Consider the following 20163-nt stretch of genomic DNA (forward strand, 5'->3'; position numbering starts at 1 on the left):
TGTGTTCAATTTTAAAAGCATTTTATATTTTAGTCTTTTTTTAGTGCAATATTATATTCATGGTATGATTCATATGGTCCTGTGGTGTAAAATCAATAATAAAGCTTTGTATGCTTTGTTTCTGCCATTAATTAGAACTGCTTTAAAAAAAAAAAAACTTCCTCAAACATCAGTTTGTCTCACTCTGATTGATCTGCTTTGTTTGTCTGTCTGGAATTTGTAACCATGAACCCACCATTGCTTGCTATTTGCTTTTGCGTGACTCATGCTCAGGTCCTCTTATCTGAACCTAGACAGTTACAACTCAGAAAACTCAGCAACAGCTCTGGACAAATTCAGACCAGCAGAGACACCATGATGAAAAGTCTATTCTTTTTGCTCTTGGTGGCTGTAGCGAACGCTAAACGCTTCCAGCGCTGTGAATGGGCCCACAAGTTGAAGGATAGTGGAATGGACGGCTACCGCGATGTCAGTCTGGCTGACTGTGAGTATGACCTGTCAGACTGCCTGGTCTCACACACAAGAGCTAAATGACTTCACATGTGAATCCCATGCTAGGCACTTTACGATCAGCTTGTTATGATACACACACTATGTGTGTGTGAATGGGTGGATGACTGGATGTGTAAAGCGCTTTGGGGTCCTTAGGGACTAGTAAAGGGCTATACAAATACAGGCCATTTTTACCATACTTGTTACAGCTTGTTACTTTACGTTACGTTCGGTCTGTTGCAAAAACACATCATTTGTTCCCATTTCTTTGGTCGAATTTACAAAAATGCCAGAAATGACCCAATTAGACAGGCATAAAGAAGTGAAAACAAGTCTTATGGATCAGTGTTAATGTAGCTGACCATTAATTTCCATCACAGTTTTCCTCAACAAACTTTTTTCCTAAAAAAATAAATAAAACAATAACTAAATATAAACAAACGAAGGAGGACAAAAACTGTGATGAAATGTACTGACACTTTTGTCAATGAATGAAAATGAGATTAAAAAAAATCTTGGAGATGTTAAATCTTGGAGATATTAAGCAGAACTAATTAAGTTGCATAGAAGTGTGGGACAAGCTTGGAAGTGATCCAATCAGAAGCTATTTCCTTGTGCAGCAAGGTTAGACCAGTGACAGTTTAAAAGTATATTCGTTGGGTTAGACGTGAACGATTGAACTGCCCCTGGAAATGGAGCGGGTTTGGAACGGGCATCCGTAAAACATGGTAGAGGCTTTGTCATGTTTGATGGTACTTTTCTGCATTCATGATTCCATCCATGTTGACAAACTCTCCAACACCACTGAGTTTAATCTGCCATTAAATACCATCTGGAAGAACTCTGATTGGTAAGGCTTCAGTTTTCAGCATGATAATAATCCCAAAAAAACTGCCATTGCACTGAAAGTGTACCTAGTTAGAAAAAAACACAGTGGAACACTATTAGTTTGGTCTTCAAATATGATAAAAATGTGATTCTGATGAGAAAAGTGGATAAATGAGAAAGTGTTGGTTTTAATACCTGACGTTTAGATTTCAGGAGTCCATGTCTCCTGTTTTGTCTGCAGGGGTTTGCCTGACCAAATGGGAGTCAGACTACGACACCATGAAGACGCACCACAACAACGATGGATCCACTGATTTTGGCATCTTTCAGATTAATAATCGCTGGTGGTGCAATGACAAAATCATGTCTTTCAGAAATGGATGCCAAATCAATTGCAAGGGTCAGTGATGAGCCAGGTCTTGTTGTGATCTGAATGATACCAAGGTTTAGGATTGGTTCATGGCATGAGGGGTTGTTAGAACTTCATCCAAGCAAAGAACCTAAAGATCTGCATAAAAAGCATTATTACTGAGAAAATCACATCTTCTATCAGTTATTATGCAAAGGTTATACTGGTCCAGCCCACTAGAGATAAAATTTAAGTTTTTCTTTGTACGTCACTGTTTTCCAAGCTTATACAATAAAACGTGTGTCAAAGTGGATGGATTAATACCTTTTCTCCTGTGTTGTACTTGTTTTACCTCAATCACCACATCTTAATTGCCATCATGTATTTACTTTTTTTAATCACAGACCTTTTAAGTGATGATGTCACCGTGGCAATCAACTGCGCCAAACGTGTTGTTACAGACCCCCAAGGCATCGCAGCCTGGTAAGAATGAATGATGTGATTCTAAAAACTGATGGTCCTGCTTTTTCTGGATAGACAGTCATTTGTGAAAGGATTAACTGCGTGTCTGGTTTCAGGTATGGATGGCGTAATCACTGTCAAGGTCGTGATCTCACACCCTATTTGGATGGATGCGGTCTTTAATCAACACATAGAAACAGGAGGGTGTCATCGGCATAATAAAATGTCCCCATTATCTTCTAAAACATTCAAACTGTTTCCATATTTGATTTTAAAGAAGTAAAATCTACTTAGTTACTAAAACCAATAAATTCAGTTTAAATCTTGACTTTCAGTTTGTGTGGCTTACCATTAGAAGATTGGAACTATGTTTTGTTTTGTTTTTTACATTTCATTGTTCTCCTAACTCTTTACAATTAGGTTGTCTTATTCTAGGCTAGTAACACAGACTGGAAAATTAGCCTTATGAAAACTTAAGTACAGTAGCTTCAGTAGCTTGAATCATTAATCATTCTCTATCTGAGTCTCAGTCTCTCGCATTGTTGTGGAGAAATTTTGGCCCTCTCTTCTTCACAACAGTGCTTCAGTTTATTTAGTTTGTGGGTATTCGTTTATGCACTTAAGGTCCCGCCTTTGAATCAGGTTGGACTTTATCCTGGGCAGTGTAACATGTCAGTTCTTTTCTTTTTCAGTCATTCTGTTATAGACTGGGTCAGAGGAGTTCCTGGTTAATTCCATGACTGTAAGTTGTCCTTGTACTGTGGCTGCAAAACAACCCCAAATCGTTACTCTTGTATCACCTTAATTCACGCTTTGTATTAAGTGTTTGCGCCGATGTGCTGTGTTTGGTTTTCATCAAATGTGGTATTATGCAATATGGCCAAACATCTCCACATCTAATCTGTCAAAAGAGCATTGTTCCAAAAGTCTCATAGATGGTTCACATGCAGCTTGGCAAGCCTAAGTAGTGCTGCCATGTTCTTTTTAGAGAGAATGGGCTTTTTGCACTGTCTGACCATGGGATGAATTTAGTGGGGTGTCTAGTACTGGGGATGCTACAGACCAGCAATGTGCAAAAACTTTTGCTTTGACAGAGGTGCTCACAAGAGTCTTGTTTAAGGCCACAAAGCATGTTGGGAAATTCTGTGAAATTTGTGTCCAGAAACACAAATCGTTAGATTAACTGTTGAGACTATTTCACACACTGTTGGGTGAGAAGCAGTTGCACCCTGGATGGGTTGGTGGACTGTAGCAGAGCATGTGCTTAAGCAGCACCTATCAGCTAAAATCTTTAATAAACAACAACAGTTTTTTAAAGATGTTTCCCATGGAAAAGATATATATAAATCTTGTAAAGTTTGTATCTGTCTTGTGTGAAACTTGTATGAAAAGCATACAAGAGTGAAAACAGATATAAGATCCCTAGAAAAATCATATAAATGAAACTTGTATGTTTTGGATACTTACTAAAACAATGTATGAAAGTGGGCACTTTCATGAGTAAATCATATAAGCCTTATATGATTCACTATATGAAGTAGGCCACATCTGATGCATCTGATAAGTTTTTTATATTTCTTTTCCATATGGGAAACAATTAGTGGATTTGATTATTTGGACCTTGCTCAATATGATGGTTCAAAATCAGATTTCACAAACCTATAGTGGAATACTTTCTTCTTTTCCGTCTACAGTCTGCAGATGCAGTCAGTAGCGATTTTTGATACGGGCGACACAGGCGGTTGCCCGGGGCGGCATCGTGGTGGGGGCGGCATCACGGGCATCGGCAGAAAAAAAAATTGCTCGTACTCATGCTGCCCCGACGTCATGCCAGCGCATACTAGGGATGGCATAGGCACCGATCAGTTTTCTATCGCTCATTTGCTGGGAGTAAGGGCGCCCTAGTTTGCGAGGTGCGCCTGCTGCTTGCGGCACAGAGAGGAGAGGGCGGGGCGGCGAGGGATTCTCTGGCTGGCTGGAGCAGCGTCTAATAACCAACTCGCAAAATAAAACAAAATAAAAACAAAACAACAAACACGAAAACACCAGACATTATGATACAGACTTATAATTTGTACCAATGTTTTTCCGAAATTTTATACGTGAAAAGTGAGCACGAGAGCCCTCGGTGCGCCTGCTTGCTGGTGAAGTCAAAGTAAACTTTATTCTCATCTATGCTACATACAGTCCAGTATAGGGCTTTGGAGCGTGATGTCACGGGAGGGAGGCCACGCCCCCTCTCGCCATGACAGTAGGCCAGACAAAACACGGAAGCATCAGCTATGGTTCGTACGCACTGTGTTGTCGGTTGCAACGGTAGATCACACGATAGGGAAGGCAAGAAGCTGGAAAATGGGCTCTCTTTTCATTGTTTCCCCTCCTGGAGGCAACGGGAGGGATCTCATGTATCCGATAATACTAAACGAAGACGTCAGGCTTGGATTGCAGCGGTCAGACGAGCGGATATCAAGTTCTCTGCCATCCCCAAACGAGAGCAATTGCCCACCTGAGAATTCATGTTGAGCGAGTAATAGGTAGTTTGCGTAACAAATTCAAAATGCTACACACTACAATGCCAATCCGATTACTCACATCATGTGAGAGTGAAGACAGCACTGATTGATAAGATTGTTAAGGTGTGCTGTGTTTTGGTGAATATGTGCCCCAGTGTGGTTGTCAAACCAGGGCCAAATGAAACTTGCTCTTGTTGAATATTCATAAAACTGCTGTGTTGCATGTACAGTTCATTGTAAAGAATTGTACTTTCTATAAAGTGGTTTCAATGAAACAGAAAGAAAAGTATGTTTATTTTTTTTAAATTCAAGATCTATTCACATGTACTTAGCAAGTACATACACATGAAATGCAAACTATTTACATGGCAACACACAGCTGGCATCAATCATGAATCGTTCATCTAGAGCAAATTTTGGGGCAGCTGCTGAGGAGAAGTCAATGTTATGTGCAACCTCTGGCTGTATCTTGGTCATATGGTGAACGTACTCACAACGTGGAGGCTTAAAAACGGCCAAATCTTGTACCCAACAGTTTGTGAATCAGATGTGCGCCTCCAGGGATTTATAATTACGAAAATGATTTCCCCTATGCGCTGACTCCACAGACAAGGTACGCGAAGATATCGGGATAGGACAACGGTGGTAGGCTGTCTGGGTTTCTACTCCACTGCCTTATTTCATACGGGTCCACATTACCGATGCACGCTATTTTTTCCACGTACCGTCTCTTGGCGTCTGGGCGCAATCGGTCACGATACAGCCCTTTGTCTTTTGCGCTGACTTTAAGCATGGTTTTGGCAGTACAGCTTCCAACACTGTGTTTGTTTTGATTTGTTGCCTTCTGACATGGCACATCCCATCCCACAATGCACTACGGCATGACGTCAACTCCAAAGCCCTATATAGAGAGACGAGACGACGAGGCTCCAGTTACAGCAGTGCAAGTAAACAAACAATAAATATAAGAAGAGTAAGAAAATAAATATACACTTTAGGACCAGGGGTAAAGGGATCAGAGGGACTGTTCACCCAGGGCGCCAAACAGGCTAGGAAACCGCCACTGGATGGATGCAGTCTTGCCATTTCAACCAATCTGCTTTTCAAAAGTTTTTTTAAAGTTGCAGTAAAAGTCATTGAAAAGATGAATCCCTAACAAGAAAATAGCAGTTTCACAGTGCTGAAGACTAAACCCAGAGTATTTTAAACATGTGACAGCCAGTTAGCATGTATTGAAAACACATTGGCTTCACTCATTTCAGAAATGCTTGGCTAACAAATACACATGACACTGAATTTATCATGTTGTTTATGTCAAAGCTCTGTAGCGGAAGGAGATTTAGGCACCTTGAGAAGACTAGTGTTGTGATTGGGCACTATGCAAACAAAACTGAATTGAACTGAATTGGAATGGATGGATAATTGAAAACCATAATAGGCCAAAAGACTTTTGAAATTGTTTTAATGCACTCTGCTGCTGCTCATTTGCTTTCCCATAAAGTACACTTAGGCTGTGTGTGTTGTGATGGAAACAATCAGATGTGACATCCAGAAATAACCAGAACAAACGCCGACTGCACAAACACGCACACACAAGCTTGTGTTTGTATTGATATAATGGATTCTCTAACCCCTAACCCTATATCCTTAAAGCCGCTCTCATGAATATTCATACATTAAAAACACAAACAATTAATTTGTGTATGTGAAAGGGGTCGCTCGTGGTGACAAATACCCTGATAATTATGCTCTGCAGCTCTCCTCGGCACTGGAGCCTTTTTCTTCTGCTTGTTATTAATTTTATCTTTTTGTTGCTTTAATTCCAGAGGAAACAGCTGGTTAAAGACTGAAAATGCTGATGAACCCACTGCACGCTCATAGATTCAGTTTTATGTTCAGATTCATGAAATATGCAACATGAAAGCTGCAACTTCTCTCCTGTTTATCTTACACTTCTGACTGTTAACATGCAAGAGGAGGAGGGTGACATTTTAAAAACAGGACACAATCGAGTACTTTTATCCGCAAACTGTGCAGAATGTTTTTTTTTCCATACATCCATCCATGTATTTTCTTCCACTTATCCGGGGCTGGGTCGCGGGAGCAGCAGCCTAACCAGGGAAGCCCAGACCTCTCTCTCCCCAGCAACTTCCTCCAGCTTGTCTGGGAGAACAACAAGGCGTTCCCAGGCCGGCCGAGAGATATAATCTCTCCAGCATGTCCTGGATCTGCTCCGGGGTCTCCTCCCACCGGGACATACCTGGAACACCTCACCCAGAGGCATCGTTATCAGATGCCTGAACCACCTCAACTGGCTCCTTTCGGTGTGGAGGAGCAGCAGCTCTTTTCTGGCCAAACTCCTCGTCCTTTGAAGGAAGCCCATTTCCGCCACTTGTATCCACAATCTCGTTCTTTCAGTCACTACCCACAGCTCATGACCACAGGTGAGGGTAGGGATGCAGAATGACCAATAAATTGAGAGCTTTGCTTATACACTCAGCTCTCTCTTCAACGCGATGGACCGGTATAGCGTCCGCATCACTGCAGCCGCAGCATCAATCTGTCGATTTCCCGCTCCCTTCTCCCATCACTCATAAACAAGACCCCGAGATAGTTGAACTTCTCCACTTGGGGCAGGAATTCGTTCCTGACCTGGAGTGTGCACTCCACCCTTTTTCCGGCTGAGGACCATGGCCTCAGATTTGGAAGTGCTAATTCTCATTCCTATCGCTTCACACTCGGCTGTAAACTGCTCCAGTGCAAGCTGGAGGCCATTACCTGATGAAGCCAACAGAACCACAACTTCCACAAAAAGATGAGATGAGATTCTGAGACAAGAAAGTGACAGCCTTCTGCCACCTGGCTACGCCTAGAAATTCTGTCCATAAAAATTACCAACAGAATCGATGACAAAGGTAACTCCAAACTCCTCCCACACCAGGGTTTTTCCGTCAGCCACTGCCTGAGCCGCGTTCCGCTTGGTCTGTCAGTACCTATCAGCTGCCTCCGAAGTCCCACAGGCTAACCAAGCCCGATAGGGCTCCTTCTTCAACCTGGTAGCTCCCTTCAACTTTGGTGTCCACCATTTGGTTCAGGGGTTATCACCACAACAGGCACCAACCACCTTGCGGCTGCAGCTCAGTGCAACGGCTTTGGCAATGGAGGTGCTGAACATGGTTCATTCAGACTCAATGGCCCCAGTCTCCCTCGGAATGGTGTTAAAGCTCTGCCGAGGGTCTGCATTGAAGATCTCGTGAACCAGGGCCTCTGCCAGGCGTTCCCAGTGCACAGTCACTTTCCAAGTCTGTCCTGCATCTTCCCCCGCTACCTGATCCTGACAGCTCAGTCGCTCTCTTTACACAAGTGTCCAGAAGATATGGCCGCAGGTCTGGCGATACGATTAGAAAATTGATCACTGACCTGCGGCCAGGAATGTCCTAGTGCCACGTGCACTTATGGACTCTCTTATGTTCAAACATGGTATTTGTTATGGACAAACTGTGGTTTGCACAGAAGTCCAACAACAAAACACTGTGGACTTCAGATCCTGGAGGACGTTCCTCCCAATCACGCCCCTCCAGGTCTCACTGTCGTTGCCCACATAAGCATAGAAGTCTCCCAGTAGGATAACAGAGTGTCCAGGTGGAGCACTCTCAAGCACTCCACCCAGGGACTCCAAGAAGACTGGGTACTCTGACCCACCACTTGATGCATAAGCGCAGACGACAGTCAGGACCCGTTCCCCAACCCAAAGGCGCAGGGAACAAAACTCTCGTCCACCAGGAAAAACCCCAACAGGCAGCAAGCCGAGGGAATACTAGGATACCCACTCCCGCCACCTCTCACCAAGGGCAAAGAGTTCATCATTAAGTATTTGCTCTACATTGATTCCATGTATTCAAAGTGAAGATTTTCCACTTTTAAAGAGTAAAAATTTCATATTTGTTATCTGGAAAGGTCAGTGATGGTTTGAATCATTTTGAGGCTCTCACCAGAGACCAGAGTACCTTTATGGAACAGATATTTATACTACTAGGATGTGCTGTAGGTATGAACATGAGACCGGACATTTACAGCACACAGCATTTCCCTCTCAAACATAAAAAAAGCTTAACATATCCTCTTTGGATGTGTTAAGCTTTTTCTATTTATGATATGAAGTTTTCATGCTCTCATATTCTTCAAGAGCCCCCTCAAAGACAGAGACTTTTCACAACCTCTCACTGTGCTGTAAGCATCTCTGACTGAAGTGTTCTTGTGCCTGAATAGAAGCAAAGGTCTGCAGCTAGCTTCCTACACATGTAGGAAGCTTTCACAGCAGCAGCACAGTAATGCTCATGGTTTTAAAGTGGCATGCTCACGGTTGTAAAGTTTGAGCATAAATCCAGATTTATCACCTGAAATCATCATTACTGGTGCTGCTTCCTGCCTCCAGTCAAACCTCAGCTGCTGTTTTCTCATGCGGAGCACGGACGGAGCTGCTGTTACAGGATGGAAGCAGGAATCCCTGAACGAGGCAGAGGGAGAGAGGAGCATCTGGCACAGAAGCAGGATTTTAAATGTGTGGTTGCAGTGATCAGAAACCGGCATCATGGAGCCATTAGCAGATGCAAATGAGGCCAGAACTGGCAGGCTGGTTTGTCTCACTCTGTCTTTAACACACAAACACCACGAACACCAATACAATCACACACAGACTCCAACATCTGGACTGGGAGCAGTTTGTGCCAAATGTCTGACAGAACAAACTACCCGCTGATTACTTAACTTTTCTTTGAGCTCCAACAATGACTTCTCATCCCAGGTTTTTCCTCATAATTTATTTGCAGGAGCCTCCTGGCGGCTGTACCTTGATTTATCTGCCACAGCAATAAGCACCAAGAGATAAAGGCCCCAGATCTGCTAACTCCTTACTGTGAAATTAGAGGGATGGCACTAAAATCTACTTGTATAGGTTTACGCCGTCGGTATACACTGAAAACCGCATACAGCTAAAGTGAAATAAAAAATTTTTAAAAATCAGATTCCACATTGTTAATTCAGTAGTTGATATAAATCCCTTTGGCAGCAATTACAGCTTTCAGTCTTCTTGGGAACGTCTCTGCTGGCTTTGCACAGCGGGATTTACAGAGGTTTATCCCATCCTTCTTTGCAGATCCTTTCAGAGAAGGAGATTTTCATGTGAGACCAGGTGTGTGACCATTCAGGCAAAACAAATGTTTAGATGCTAGGCGAAAATACCACTACATATCAAGAAGGGGGAGGTCTGCACAGTGTTATTAACTGTAAACCTTCTTCAGCTCCCTTCAATTCCCGATATCTGACCTATTTAGCCTCATTTTGGGGAAACAGCCTCCATGCTCAGAGAAAAACAAAAAGACAAACATAACTCTGAATATAATTATTTATTCCAGTCCAGTCCAGAAAATGTACACATATGTTCTCAGAAGGTATAAAATTTATCTTTAAATAAGTAATTGTTCTATTTCATATAATTGTAAATTCTCATTATTTCATTAAAACCCCTGAAGCTGACATATGACACCACAAAGGAACCAAAATCATAAAAGAGCAAAAAATGAAAGTTAGTAGAGTTAGCAAAAGCCATCCAGCAGTTTGCAACCTGACTTTGGGTCTTTATGAAGGACTTGCTCTTAAGTACATTCTGTTTTTTTTATTTTTTTTTTTATCTACTTTATATTAAAAAGAAAAACTGCAATAAAAGAAATGCTTGTTGTAAAGTTTGCACAGAGAGAGGATTAAAGGCTTTGGTTGCTTCAAGCTGGTTCAGGCTCCACTTATTGCTACTGTAGCCTCCGATGTCAGAGGCATTGTTGCTGGTATTGTGTCATTATTGCTGTGGTTGTTGCTCCCACTGTTGCTACTGTGACTCTGGAAAAAAAAATGTTTCCAGATGTTTAGAAATGTCAAGTGCAAAAAAGGCTCCACAACAGGAAGGTTGAAGCGATCATCCACGGAAACAATGGATCAGAACGGGTGACGTTTGGGCTGTGGGAGGTCTGGTTTTTGGTTTGTTGTCTGGATTAAGATGAAGGCGGTGATAACCCTGAGGCTGGTAAACAGAGGAACTCTAGAGAGACACAAAGAAAGAAGAGGAGTTACTATGACAGTTCACGTCTGAGTTTGAAAGATCTTTAAAAGATGGGCTGTTCTGTAAAACAACCTTCAAGTTCAGTTCCTATTTGCTTAAATTAAACTGTAAAAACAAAAAAAAATTAGCACTTCATAAATTCAAGAAGCATTTGGGTTCAAATTAACTCTACCCCAGCCCTACAGCATGCTTGACCTTAAGTGGGCCAGGCCCTTTCTGTTAGGTGCTTTTCTGCCTGAAATAGAGATGATTAGATCATTAGTCTATATGTCATGTTATATGTCTAATATCTTTCTTTTAAATCACACATTTTATAACCTGTAGTGAGCAATGCTCAATCAGTGAACTGACCGATGTGCCTCATTAAATGTTTATGTGAGAGTGACCAGAGACCAGAAGCCTGGATTACATGAAAAAAAGTTACCACTATTGTACTAGCCTGTTTCTGTGACTGGGGCTTTAATGTTTGTTCAGCTAACACAAAGAAAACCCAGCTTTGTTGAACGTGTTGATCAGCACACTCACTGATCCTGAGATTAAAACCTTTGGATCGTGTGTTTCTTAACCTACATTTTTACTTGTGGTTACATGAGATAAGCCTATTTTAGTTTCTATGATAATCAGGCCTCCTTTGTCCATCTTTTTGCATGACAAGACAATGCTCTTGGGAAAAGTGAAGATATTTTAAATCTTGGAATTAATGTTTGAGTTTGGTAGGGATTATTTAGAAAAACTGTCCTAAAAAATATTTACCGGTAAAAAGCTGCCACTTGTGTGTAGGCATTAATGAAGTGCAAGCAAGCACTGATATCTTCCCAACAAATAGATTGTGAGGCTCTGTGGAGACCTCTGAATAAAACTCTGCCTCCCACTTCCTTCTCTATAAACCCCAAATTGACTCATTAAGTTCATCTTAATAAAATCCCCCAAACTAACTGCCGTGTGTCTCCCTCCTCCTGCAGAATAATAAACATTCGCCTCTGTACACATTGAAATATCCAATTAATGCACTGAGCTTCCATGTTAATCATTAACTCCTCCATTAACCCCACCCCACCTTCTCCTCCTCCTCCTTGGTACAATAACGAGGAGGGTGGAGCTACAATTAGGACAACTAGGACCCTTTTGCTTGTACAGAAAACATTTTAATAATATATCAAACATCAGAGTGAAGCGTTCGCTCAGCAGGAGAGAAGAGGTGATATCACACACATCATATGTTCTACTCCTGCTCCTCCTCCTCAGCCTCCCCGTCTCCCTCAGCCTAACAAAGACATTTGACCGCACTGCTGACCACTAAGTTTCCAATTTTCCCAATGTGCCATTGTGAATCCCCATTTTTTTAATACAGAACAAAATCCATTTTTATTCTCATCCTTGAGCTTTCAAATGTCTAATTAAGCCATTGTTAATCCATCATTGTGGCATTTTCAAATCCTTCCTCCTTCATTTCATTTCCATTTTCCATCATAAATCTCTTTTGAATCAATCATCCTGCCGCTTTGAACCCCTATTGATGCTTTCACTTTGCCACTTTGAGCTCTAACTTTAGTCATCCCTGTTAATTACCATCCTGAATTATTTATTTGCCATTGTAGTCGCCCTCTGTACCTTCTGTTTTAAATATTTAATTGTGCCATTTGATTCCCTCCTTCACGCAATTTGTCATTCATTGAGGCTTGTTTGAGTCCTCCCTTGTTTATATACGGAATCACCCCGTTCTTTCAGTTCTCAGCCCTATACTGGTCTCACTATTCCATTTAAGCTTACTTTTCCATTTAATTTAATTATTAATTTGATTACAGATGATTACATTTTTCTCTATTTGAACTCGTAATATGCCATTTGGAATCCCACCTTCTTCCCATTTTAGATGTTTCTATTGTATTGAATCCAATTTCTTTCTCCAGTTGGTATTTTCTTTTCACTGTGCAATTTACAATCTTTGGTTTTTAACGATTTTGAATCAGCTGTTTTATGACGAGCCTACTTAAAAAGGTTAATTGTGCCATTCAGAATCATTCCTTCATCTCACTTTGAGTCAATCCATCTGAAGTACTCAACCTCTGTATTTGTATTTTTATTGTGCTGTTTTGAATCCCTACTTTGTATTTCTTTTCAACACTAGTTTATATGTTGACGAATCCTTCATTAGCTTACTTTGAATGTCTCGTCATGACATTTATAATCCCCTCACCTCTTTTTTGATAGGTGTAGTACTGAATTTGCAAACTGTACTCTCTTGCTGCACTCGTTTTAACTCCTCAGTTTGACTCCTGTAACTGTAACTGAGTCTGTAGCCTGTAGTCTCTTACTGCATCTAATCTCCTCCTTTAAATGGTTTTAAATTTTAAACAATCCCATCTCTAATTTTATGTTTTTAATTTTTTGATTACACCATTTTTTTTATTCTTAACTATCCTTTTTTATCCTTCGTTAGCCTAATTTAAATTCAAACTGTACTATTAACCTATGCAGTCCAGTAGGCATTTTTATTTCTATTCATTTACTGAACCATACTGAATCCCAACATCTTTAAATTTTTAATAATTTTGTTATTTCACCTTCCCCTTTCTTCCATTTTTAAATCTTTCTTTCTGAATCACTAGCATCTAAATAGTTTTTGAATCGATGGGTATTCCAAGATGAAATTGGCTTGCTTTAAATCTGTCTTTATACCATTTAGAATCCCTCCTTGAAACTGTTATCCATGTTGCTGTAGTACTGAATATACAAAATCTCATCTGCATTAAAGCTGCATTATTTTGTTGTTGTTTTTTATTGTCATTTATCTTTTTAGTCTTTTTTTCATCCCCAGTTTCTACTTTTGAATCATTGATTACATGATGACAAATCCATTGAATCACCTAGCAACTCATTCAGACTGCCTCCTTAATTCTGATTTTGGTTCACTTTACCTGTAACTGAACCTACAACCCCACAGTTAAACATTTATTTTTAGACCCTTCCTGTGCCATTGTGCATCCTTCAGATTTGCTAGTGTTTGCCAAATCCAGACTTAATGATGAACTCTTTGTTGTGCTGTGTTAGTGTTTCTTTGTTTTACTGTTTCAGTATTAATGCATGTGAATGTTTTCTTCCTTCACTGTTTCCATGTTTCGGTCTGATAATCCTCAGCTCACTCTTAATTACTCCCTAATAATTAGAAAATCCTGATAATCTGCTGCTTAATCGAGGCAATTCAGCTAACTGACAGCACACGGGCACACACACTCAGCAGTTATCAGCCTCATGAATGACTTTGAAGCAGATAATTCTCTGTGTCTCAACATGCACTAATTACCAGCAGCTGAAAAATGCTGCAGGAGTCTGAATCAGCTCCTCTGGAAATTACAAGATACACAGCTAATATTCACACACACACACACACACACACACACACACAGAGAGAGAGAGAGAGAGAGAGAGAGAGAGAGAGAGAGAGAGAGAGAGAGAGAGAGAGAGAGAGAGAGAGAGAGAGAGAGAGAGAGAGAGAGAGAGAGAGATAGATAGATGCTGGTGTGTGTTTGTATCAGTCACAGTCTTTCCTCAGTCAGCAGTGTGAATCTTTAGTCTCGATCAGATAAAAACGGCAGTCTGCTCATTTTAAAGGAACAGTTCAATGTTTAGAGAAATCCTCTTCCTTCGTGTCTTCCCCACAGTCACACGAGGAGATGGATATCAGCTTTATGTCTGTGGAAGACCTCTGAGTGGAGAAAGGTGGTGCTGAAAAGGAAGCTCTTTTTGGCTCATATTTGCTCAGAAATGGGATTGAAAGGTCGAAATGAGGATGATAATCGCACATTAATAACACAATTTGACAAATTACACTTCAGCTTAAAAGACATTTTTAAAAAATTTAATATAAATAGCTGATGAACATGCATGGTTCTGCAGTTATGTAAAACTTTGATTACAGTCCTACATCAAAACTCAAAATCAAGGCAGTTGACAGACTGCATCATTGGTAGGTGTTTCAGCCACTGTTTACTTTTTTTAAACACCCAAATGAAAAAGTTTTTAACAGAAAAAAACTGTAAAGCCAAAACAAATCTATGACATTTTAAAGGTAACATTTTCTAATGCCTAAAAATGTGCCAGCATGAAGCTAAAATGGACACAGGCCTAATTCAAACCCCAACAAGTGCAGAAATGCCAATGAGAAATGTTTCACCTCACACAGAAACTCTTACACTCTTAAAAGCAGTACACAAAAAGCCCACAAGGCATGAAAAACCAGCGCCGCTTTTCAGTCTTTTCAGGCTATGGACAATAGCTCCTAATGCAATGAGACTGACCTGTTAATATTTGGCCAAATTTGGCTAACAGCTGATCATTGAGCTTAAACATAGAAGCAAGAAGCTATGACCACTGACCAAAGGTTTATTAGCTTTAAAAGGATTGTAGAATAAAGAGTGAGTTAAACCTAAACCCATCTGTTTGCACAAAAACTGCTTCTTTATTTTGTCACCATCTTTAAATTTCCTGCAGACTAACAGCAGACACCCTCTTTCTCTCTTCGTAGCAGAGATGCCAGAATGCAGGAGAGGGTCTAAAGTGGGCCTCTTCCCACCTGTATTTACTATAATTACTTTTTAAGGCTTTTTAAGGTTTTTTGTCAATTTCAATTATTCATATAAAATATACATCTCCACCTAAATCATTCACATTACAATAGATTAAACCACACAGTAATGTTTTTCCTGCACATAAATGATTTTGTGTGGTACCAGTACTAACATAACTCACATCAACACTTCTGGTAATGAAAACTGATGCATTCAAAGAAAAGAATACAGCACCGTTAGATGTGTTTGCCCCCATCGTTCATGGCAGCAGTATTGTAATGTGTTATTGCCACCTAGTGTAGCATGTTTCTGAGTAAGCGCAGAATATAAAGGGTCGCATAAAAGATAGAGAATGGCAGAAGCCAACTCAGCCAGAAAACCAACATAAATAAATTAGCAGGACGCTACAAATAAGAGTCAGAGCAGCAGGAAGCAAAGCAAACAATGTGAGAATTCGACAAAGATTTAAAAGGGTTGTTTCAACAGCTCCGAAGCAGAAACACACACATACACACAAAGAGAGAGAGAGAAGCTGCCCACTGCCCCCTCTCTCTGGTCCAGCTATAAAAACCCATTAGTAATCACTCCTCGACTCTCAGTGGCTCTTTTCGCCCAAACGACTTCCATCCAGCCAATCTGCATAAATCTGCATTAATGGACAATTTTCCCTCCACAGAAAACAAATGTGCTTTAAAAAAAGCCTCCTTATCTGTCAGCTTTTAGAGGAAGCATCAGCACACACACTCACACAAAGACACACACACATATACGTAACTGCAGCCTCTATTAACAACAGATAAAACCCAACAGACATATCATGACACGCTTACAAAAGCAATATAACACGAGTGCCGGACAGAAGAGCGCCATGATGCTGATGCTTCAGCTGCTGAATCCTCCCACAGACCGTACGGGAAACATGCATACGGCCACGGGAACTCCACTCCAGCTTTACGCCCTTCGCCATGTTGGTTTGTTTTCTGGAGCCAGAGGAGCCGTTAGAAGGTCAAGTGCTACATTAATGGAAGATGCTAGGAACCTTTGGTTAGTAAGGTGACATTTACAGTTTAGACACATGGACTGCAGTACTGGACTTTTCTAGAGGTGCAGGTGAAAACATGGTGTCAGGTTGGACTTTAGCCGGTCTTTAACCTGCAGCTCCCTCGCAGAAACGTGTGATGTTGGACTGCACCAGTGCAATAATAATCCAGTTAAGAACAGTCTGCAGGGATCGTGGATGGTTTAAAACATGAATGTAGATGCCCTGTCATCACCCACTGGCCTCTGAAGTATGGCTCTGAAGCCACGAGTTGAGCGTTTTCACTGTCACCACATTTGTGCTTTAAAACTAATATAAACGAATATAACGGATGAGTTGTAAAAAAAAAAAAAGGTAAATGGCCTGTATTTATATAGCGCTTTACTAGTCCCTAAGGACCCCAAAGCGCTTTACATATCCAGTCATCCACCCATTCACACACACATTCACACACTGGTTGTGGTCATATCCTCCTCATGTGTTTATGACCCAGAACGACTGAGTCCATAAACTCACCAGGAAAGTGTTTAGAGGTCAAATGCGAGATCAGATATACTCAAAGCATAATCTTGAGATAAACAGCATAAAGCAAGACTGTCTGTATTTTGAATATGTTTTACAAGGCCAGCAGGCACCAACAGTTCAAACATGTTCATTAGTCCAAACTAACTGAGGTGACACCTGCCTCCAACACCAGCAACCAACAGTCAATCAAAGCGGAAACATCCCAAACTTTAAGTAGTGGTTCAGGTGGGAGAGAGGGCCATCGACCAATCGGAAGGTTGATGGAATGATTCCCGCTCATGCAGTCCTTGTGTTGAAGCATCCTTGGTATCAGTAAGATACTGATGCCGAGGGCTCAAACTGAGTAGAAAGGCACTGTATAAGTACCGGTCCATTTGATGTACAGAGCAGAAATATGACACAGAGACTCAAACAGGCTGTAACCATTGACACCTCACATCTGTAGCCAGCCTCAAGTGGACATGAAGGAACTGCAGGTTAATTTTTATGCTCCAGAGGTTGCACCTCACATGATCAACTCGTTTAACTCATTTGCTCTTTAGCACCACCCTCAGGACAAACTGCACTTGAGTTTTACCGACTGACTCAAGAAATCACACCAACGTTTAACCAGCCAGGTCTGTTCTCCTCGAGTTTTCTTTGTGGGTAAAACCCCTTCGAGGTCTGAAACTCTGCAGCAAAAACCTTTTCATTCTGAAAACAGCCTCTGGTCTGCTGCGCCGTCCCGTTGCCACGGCGACCTTGACCTGGATAAGCAGCCGGAAAATGGGCGAGATGATGGATGGCTGTGTGAACTTCTGAAAGTAAATGTTTTTTAATCTGGATTTGTTTACGGGCTCCGCAGAGTGAAACATAGGCAATAACCAAACAAACTGTAATACAACACACACATTAGCCACCGAAACACACACACACGCACACAACCCCACGGCCCATCAATCACACACACAGACACACTGCTGCGCTGCTACATAGCTGAGTTTCAATCAGACGCTGAGAGTCTCATCAGCATTCACAACAAGTCTCACCAAACACACACACACACACACACACACACACACACACACACACACACACACACACACACACACACACACACATAAGGTTCTGCATCATTCAAGACATTTAAAGGTTATATATTATTCTATTTATTCCTTGTTCCTGTTTGATTCATGTTGTTTGCTTTGTTTGCTTTTTGATCCTAGGGGTTTGTTTGCCAGGCAGATCATGTGACTTTTATTTGCCTATCTTGCATCACAGAGTGAGATAACTTTAAAAAGTCTCTAACACTTCTTCACGTGGCCACCAGAGGTTATTAAAACTTAACTACACACTGTAACAAGCTGCTCACAGCAGTGACCTGTGACACTGCTTAAAAATCACTCCACAGAAACTTTATTTCCTGTCTTTCACAGATATTTCACCTCCGGCTCTCCTATTCTGGAAAGCACGTTGAGTTACCATGACTACCGGTTAACGTCATCTGTCCAGTCCTATCGGCAGCTCATGTGCACATTGGAGACGACGTCTTTAACCCGTTCATACTCATTTCCCCCACATCTCACCTGTCTTGTCTTCAGGCCTTCTTCCCCTCGAGCAGCTCTCGGGTGTTTTCGGCGGCCCGCGCCAAACTGTCAGCCATCAGTGCCTTCTCCAGACTCCTCCTGGCCTGGTACACTTTCATTTCCTGCTCCCTGCACGCACGCACGCGCACACACACACACACACACACACACACACACACACACACACACACACACACACACACACACACACACACGTCTTTTTCTATTAAGATGTCTTTACTATTACTCGTAGTCCACAGTCTGCTGGTTTCTCCTGACAGTTTTAATTTCATATAAAGACCATTTTTATAAAATACAAACCTTAAGCAACTTTATTAATCAGAGCAAATGTATCAAAGCCTGCAGACTAATCCTGCACCTCAAGCACTAAATCTTAATACAACGATGATGAACAGAAAACATAAATCATAGAAAGTGACACCTACATTAAAAATGAATAAAATTAGAGTACACAGTTCTGATTTTGTGTGTCCAGTCCTACTGGCTGATTGGATGCATGTATCAGCCTACAAGAATTGGTCGCGTCCATCACAGTGTTTTTGTTTTTGTTTTGTTTTTTCATTTTTTTTTGCTATTTCAATAGTTTCATCTTAACCTTGTATTTTGTGTCATGACTGGATATTACAGATGCACATAGCTTTTGGGTATGGAAACTCGAATTATTTTGCCTCAAATATGCATCCTTTTTATCAGCCAGCAGGGGGCGACTCACAGAGCTGCAGCTGTGTAGAAAATGGCTACAGGTTCACTTGATTTATGAGTACTGCAAGCACTTTCCTGCTGAGTTTATGGCCTCAGTCGCTAGGTCAAGTCTTACTGGACATGACACCAAGTTCATTTTGTAAATTGTGGTCCCTGGTGTGGTGTGCTCACATTAAACACGAAGCAGTTACACTCAAAGTCTATGCAGAAAACTGTAGGACTTCTAGTGAAAAACTGAAAGTAAGTCTGTTCCAGTTGTCGGATATTTAAAAGATGCAACGTGCTTCTAAGTTTATGTGCTTGGTTATGCATTATTCATACTGAATAAAATGCTTTATCCACTTTCTACATTTTGATCACTCTGGTTCAAAAACAAGAATTATCCAGGACACTTATCCAGAATACTCACTGGTTGTTGTGTTATTATCCAATGATCTTCACTGAAGAAGACAAACTGAGGACATATTTATCACTTTTATATAAAAATACTGTTGTAATTAAATGTATTTGTGCATGTAAACACCAGACTGTAAAACCCATTCTGATGTAATCAAAATGAAGACATTATGTCGCACATGGTCACGGTGATGAATTTCTGGCTGTCCACATACTTTTGCAGATGAATTCTACTCTTGATTGAGCCATTAATCAGACTGAGTTTAAAATTCAAAGTTACTTTAAAGCAAACGTGTAAGCTTTTCTCTCTGTGCTGAACCATCCTTTACAGAACACAGACTCAGCCTCATGTGTACATCTGAGACTGAATCTGGATCAAGAAAGAAAACACAGTCAAGTCAATCGAAAGATGCTTTTCATGGGATAAATAAGACTCTTAATTAAAAACGGAGATAAAAAAAAATAGAAATTGTGTCAAACAGCGGGAGAAAGATATGAATAAGCTACCCAAAATGAAAACGTGAGATTTCAAAAACAGAGCTGTGTTGGCCTGATGTGCCACAGGAGGAAGAGGTGGTGGAAAGATGAGGA

General features: G+C 41.0%; 2 protein-coding genes across 3 annotated transcripts in view; one reads left to right on the forward strand and one right to left on the reverse strand.

Moving 5' to 3' along the window:
- Nucleotides 1-225: 225 nt before the first annotated feature.
- On the forward strand, nt 226-2314 carry LOC308391667 (lysozyme C-like; the record flags this gene model as incomplete). Its single annotated transcript, XM_080874325.1, has 4 exons — nt 226-484; nt 1562-1720; nt 2074-2152; nt 2248-2314. 4 exons carry the CDS (start codon nt 226-228, stop codon nt 2312-2314), a joined length of 564 nt encoding a protein of 187 aa, XP_080730451.1.
- A 7722-nt stretch (nt 2315-10036) lies between these two features.
- Nucleotides 10037-20163, reverse strand: part of mbd2 (methyl-CpG binding domain protein 2) — a 29942-nt gene continuing 19815 nt past the window's right edge. Inside the window, exons 6-7 of one of the 2 annotated variants that reach the window (XM_080874995.1) lie at nt 18454-18582; nt 10037-10735 (exon numbers count right to left, since the gene is read on the reverse strand). In XM_080874995.1, the coding sequence (XP_080731121.1) occupies nt 18465-18582 (118 nt within the window). In that variant the 3' untranslated portion in view covers nt 10037-10735; nt 18454-18464. The remainder of the gene's footprint in view (nt 10736-18453; nt 18583-20163) is intronic. The other variant, XM_080874996.1, reaches the window with a different exon arrangement.

Source organism: Rhamphochromis sp. 'chilingali' (assembly GCF_963969265.1).
Source record: "Rhamphochromis sp. 'chilingali' genome assembly, chromosome: 2".
NCBI lineage: Eukaryota > Metazoa > Chordata > Actinopteri > Cichliformes > Cichlidae > Rhamphochromis > Rhamphochromis sp. 'chilingali'.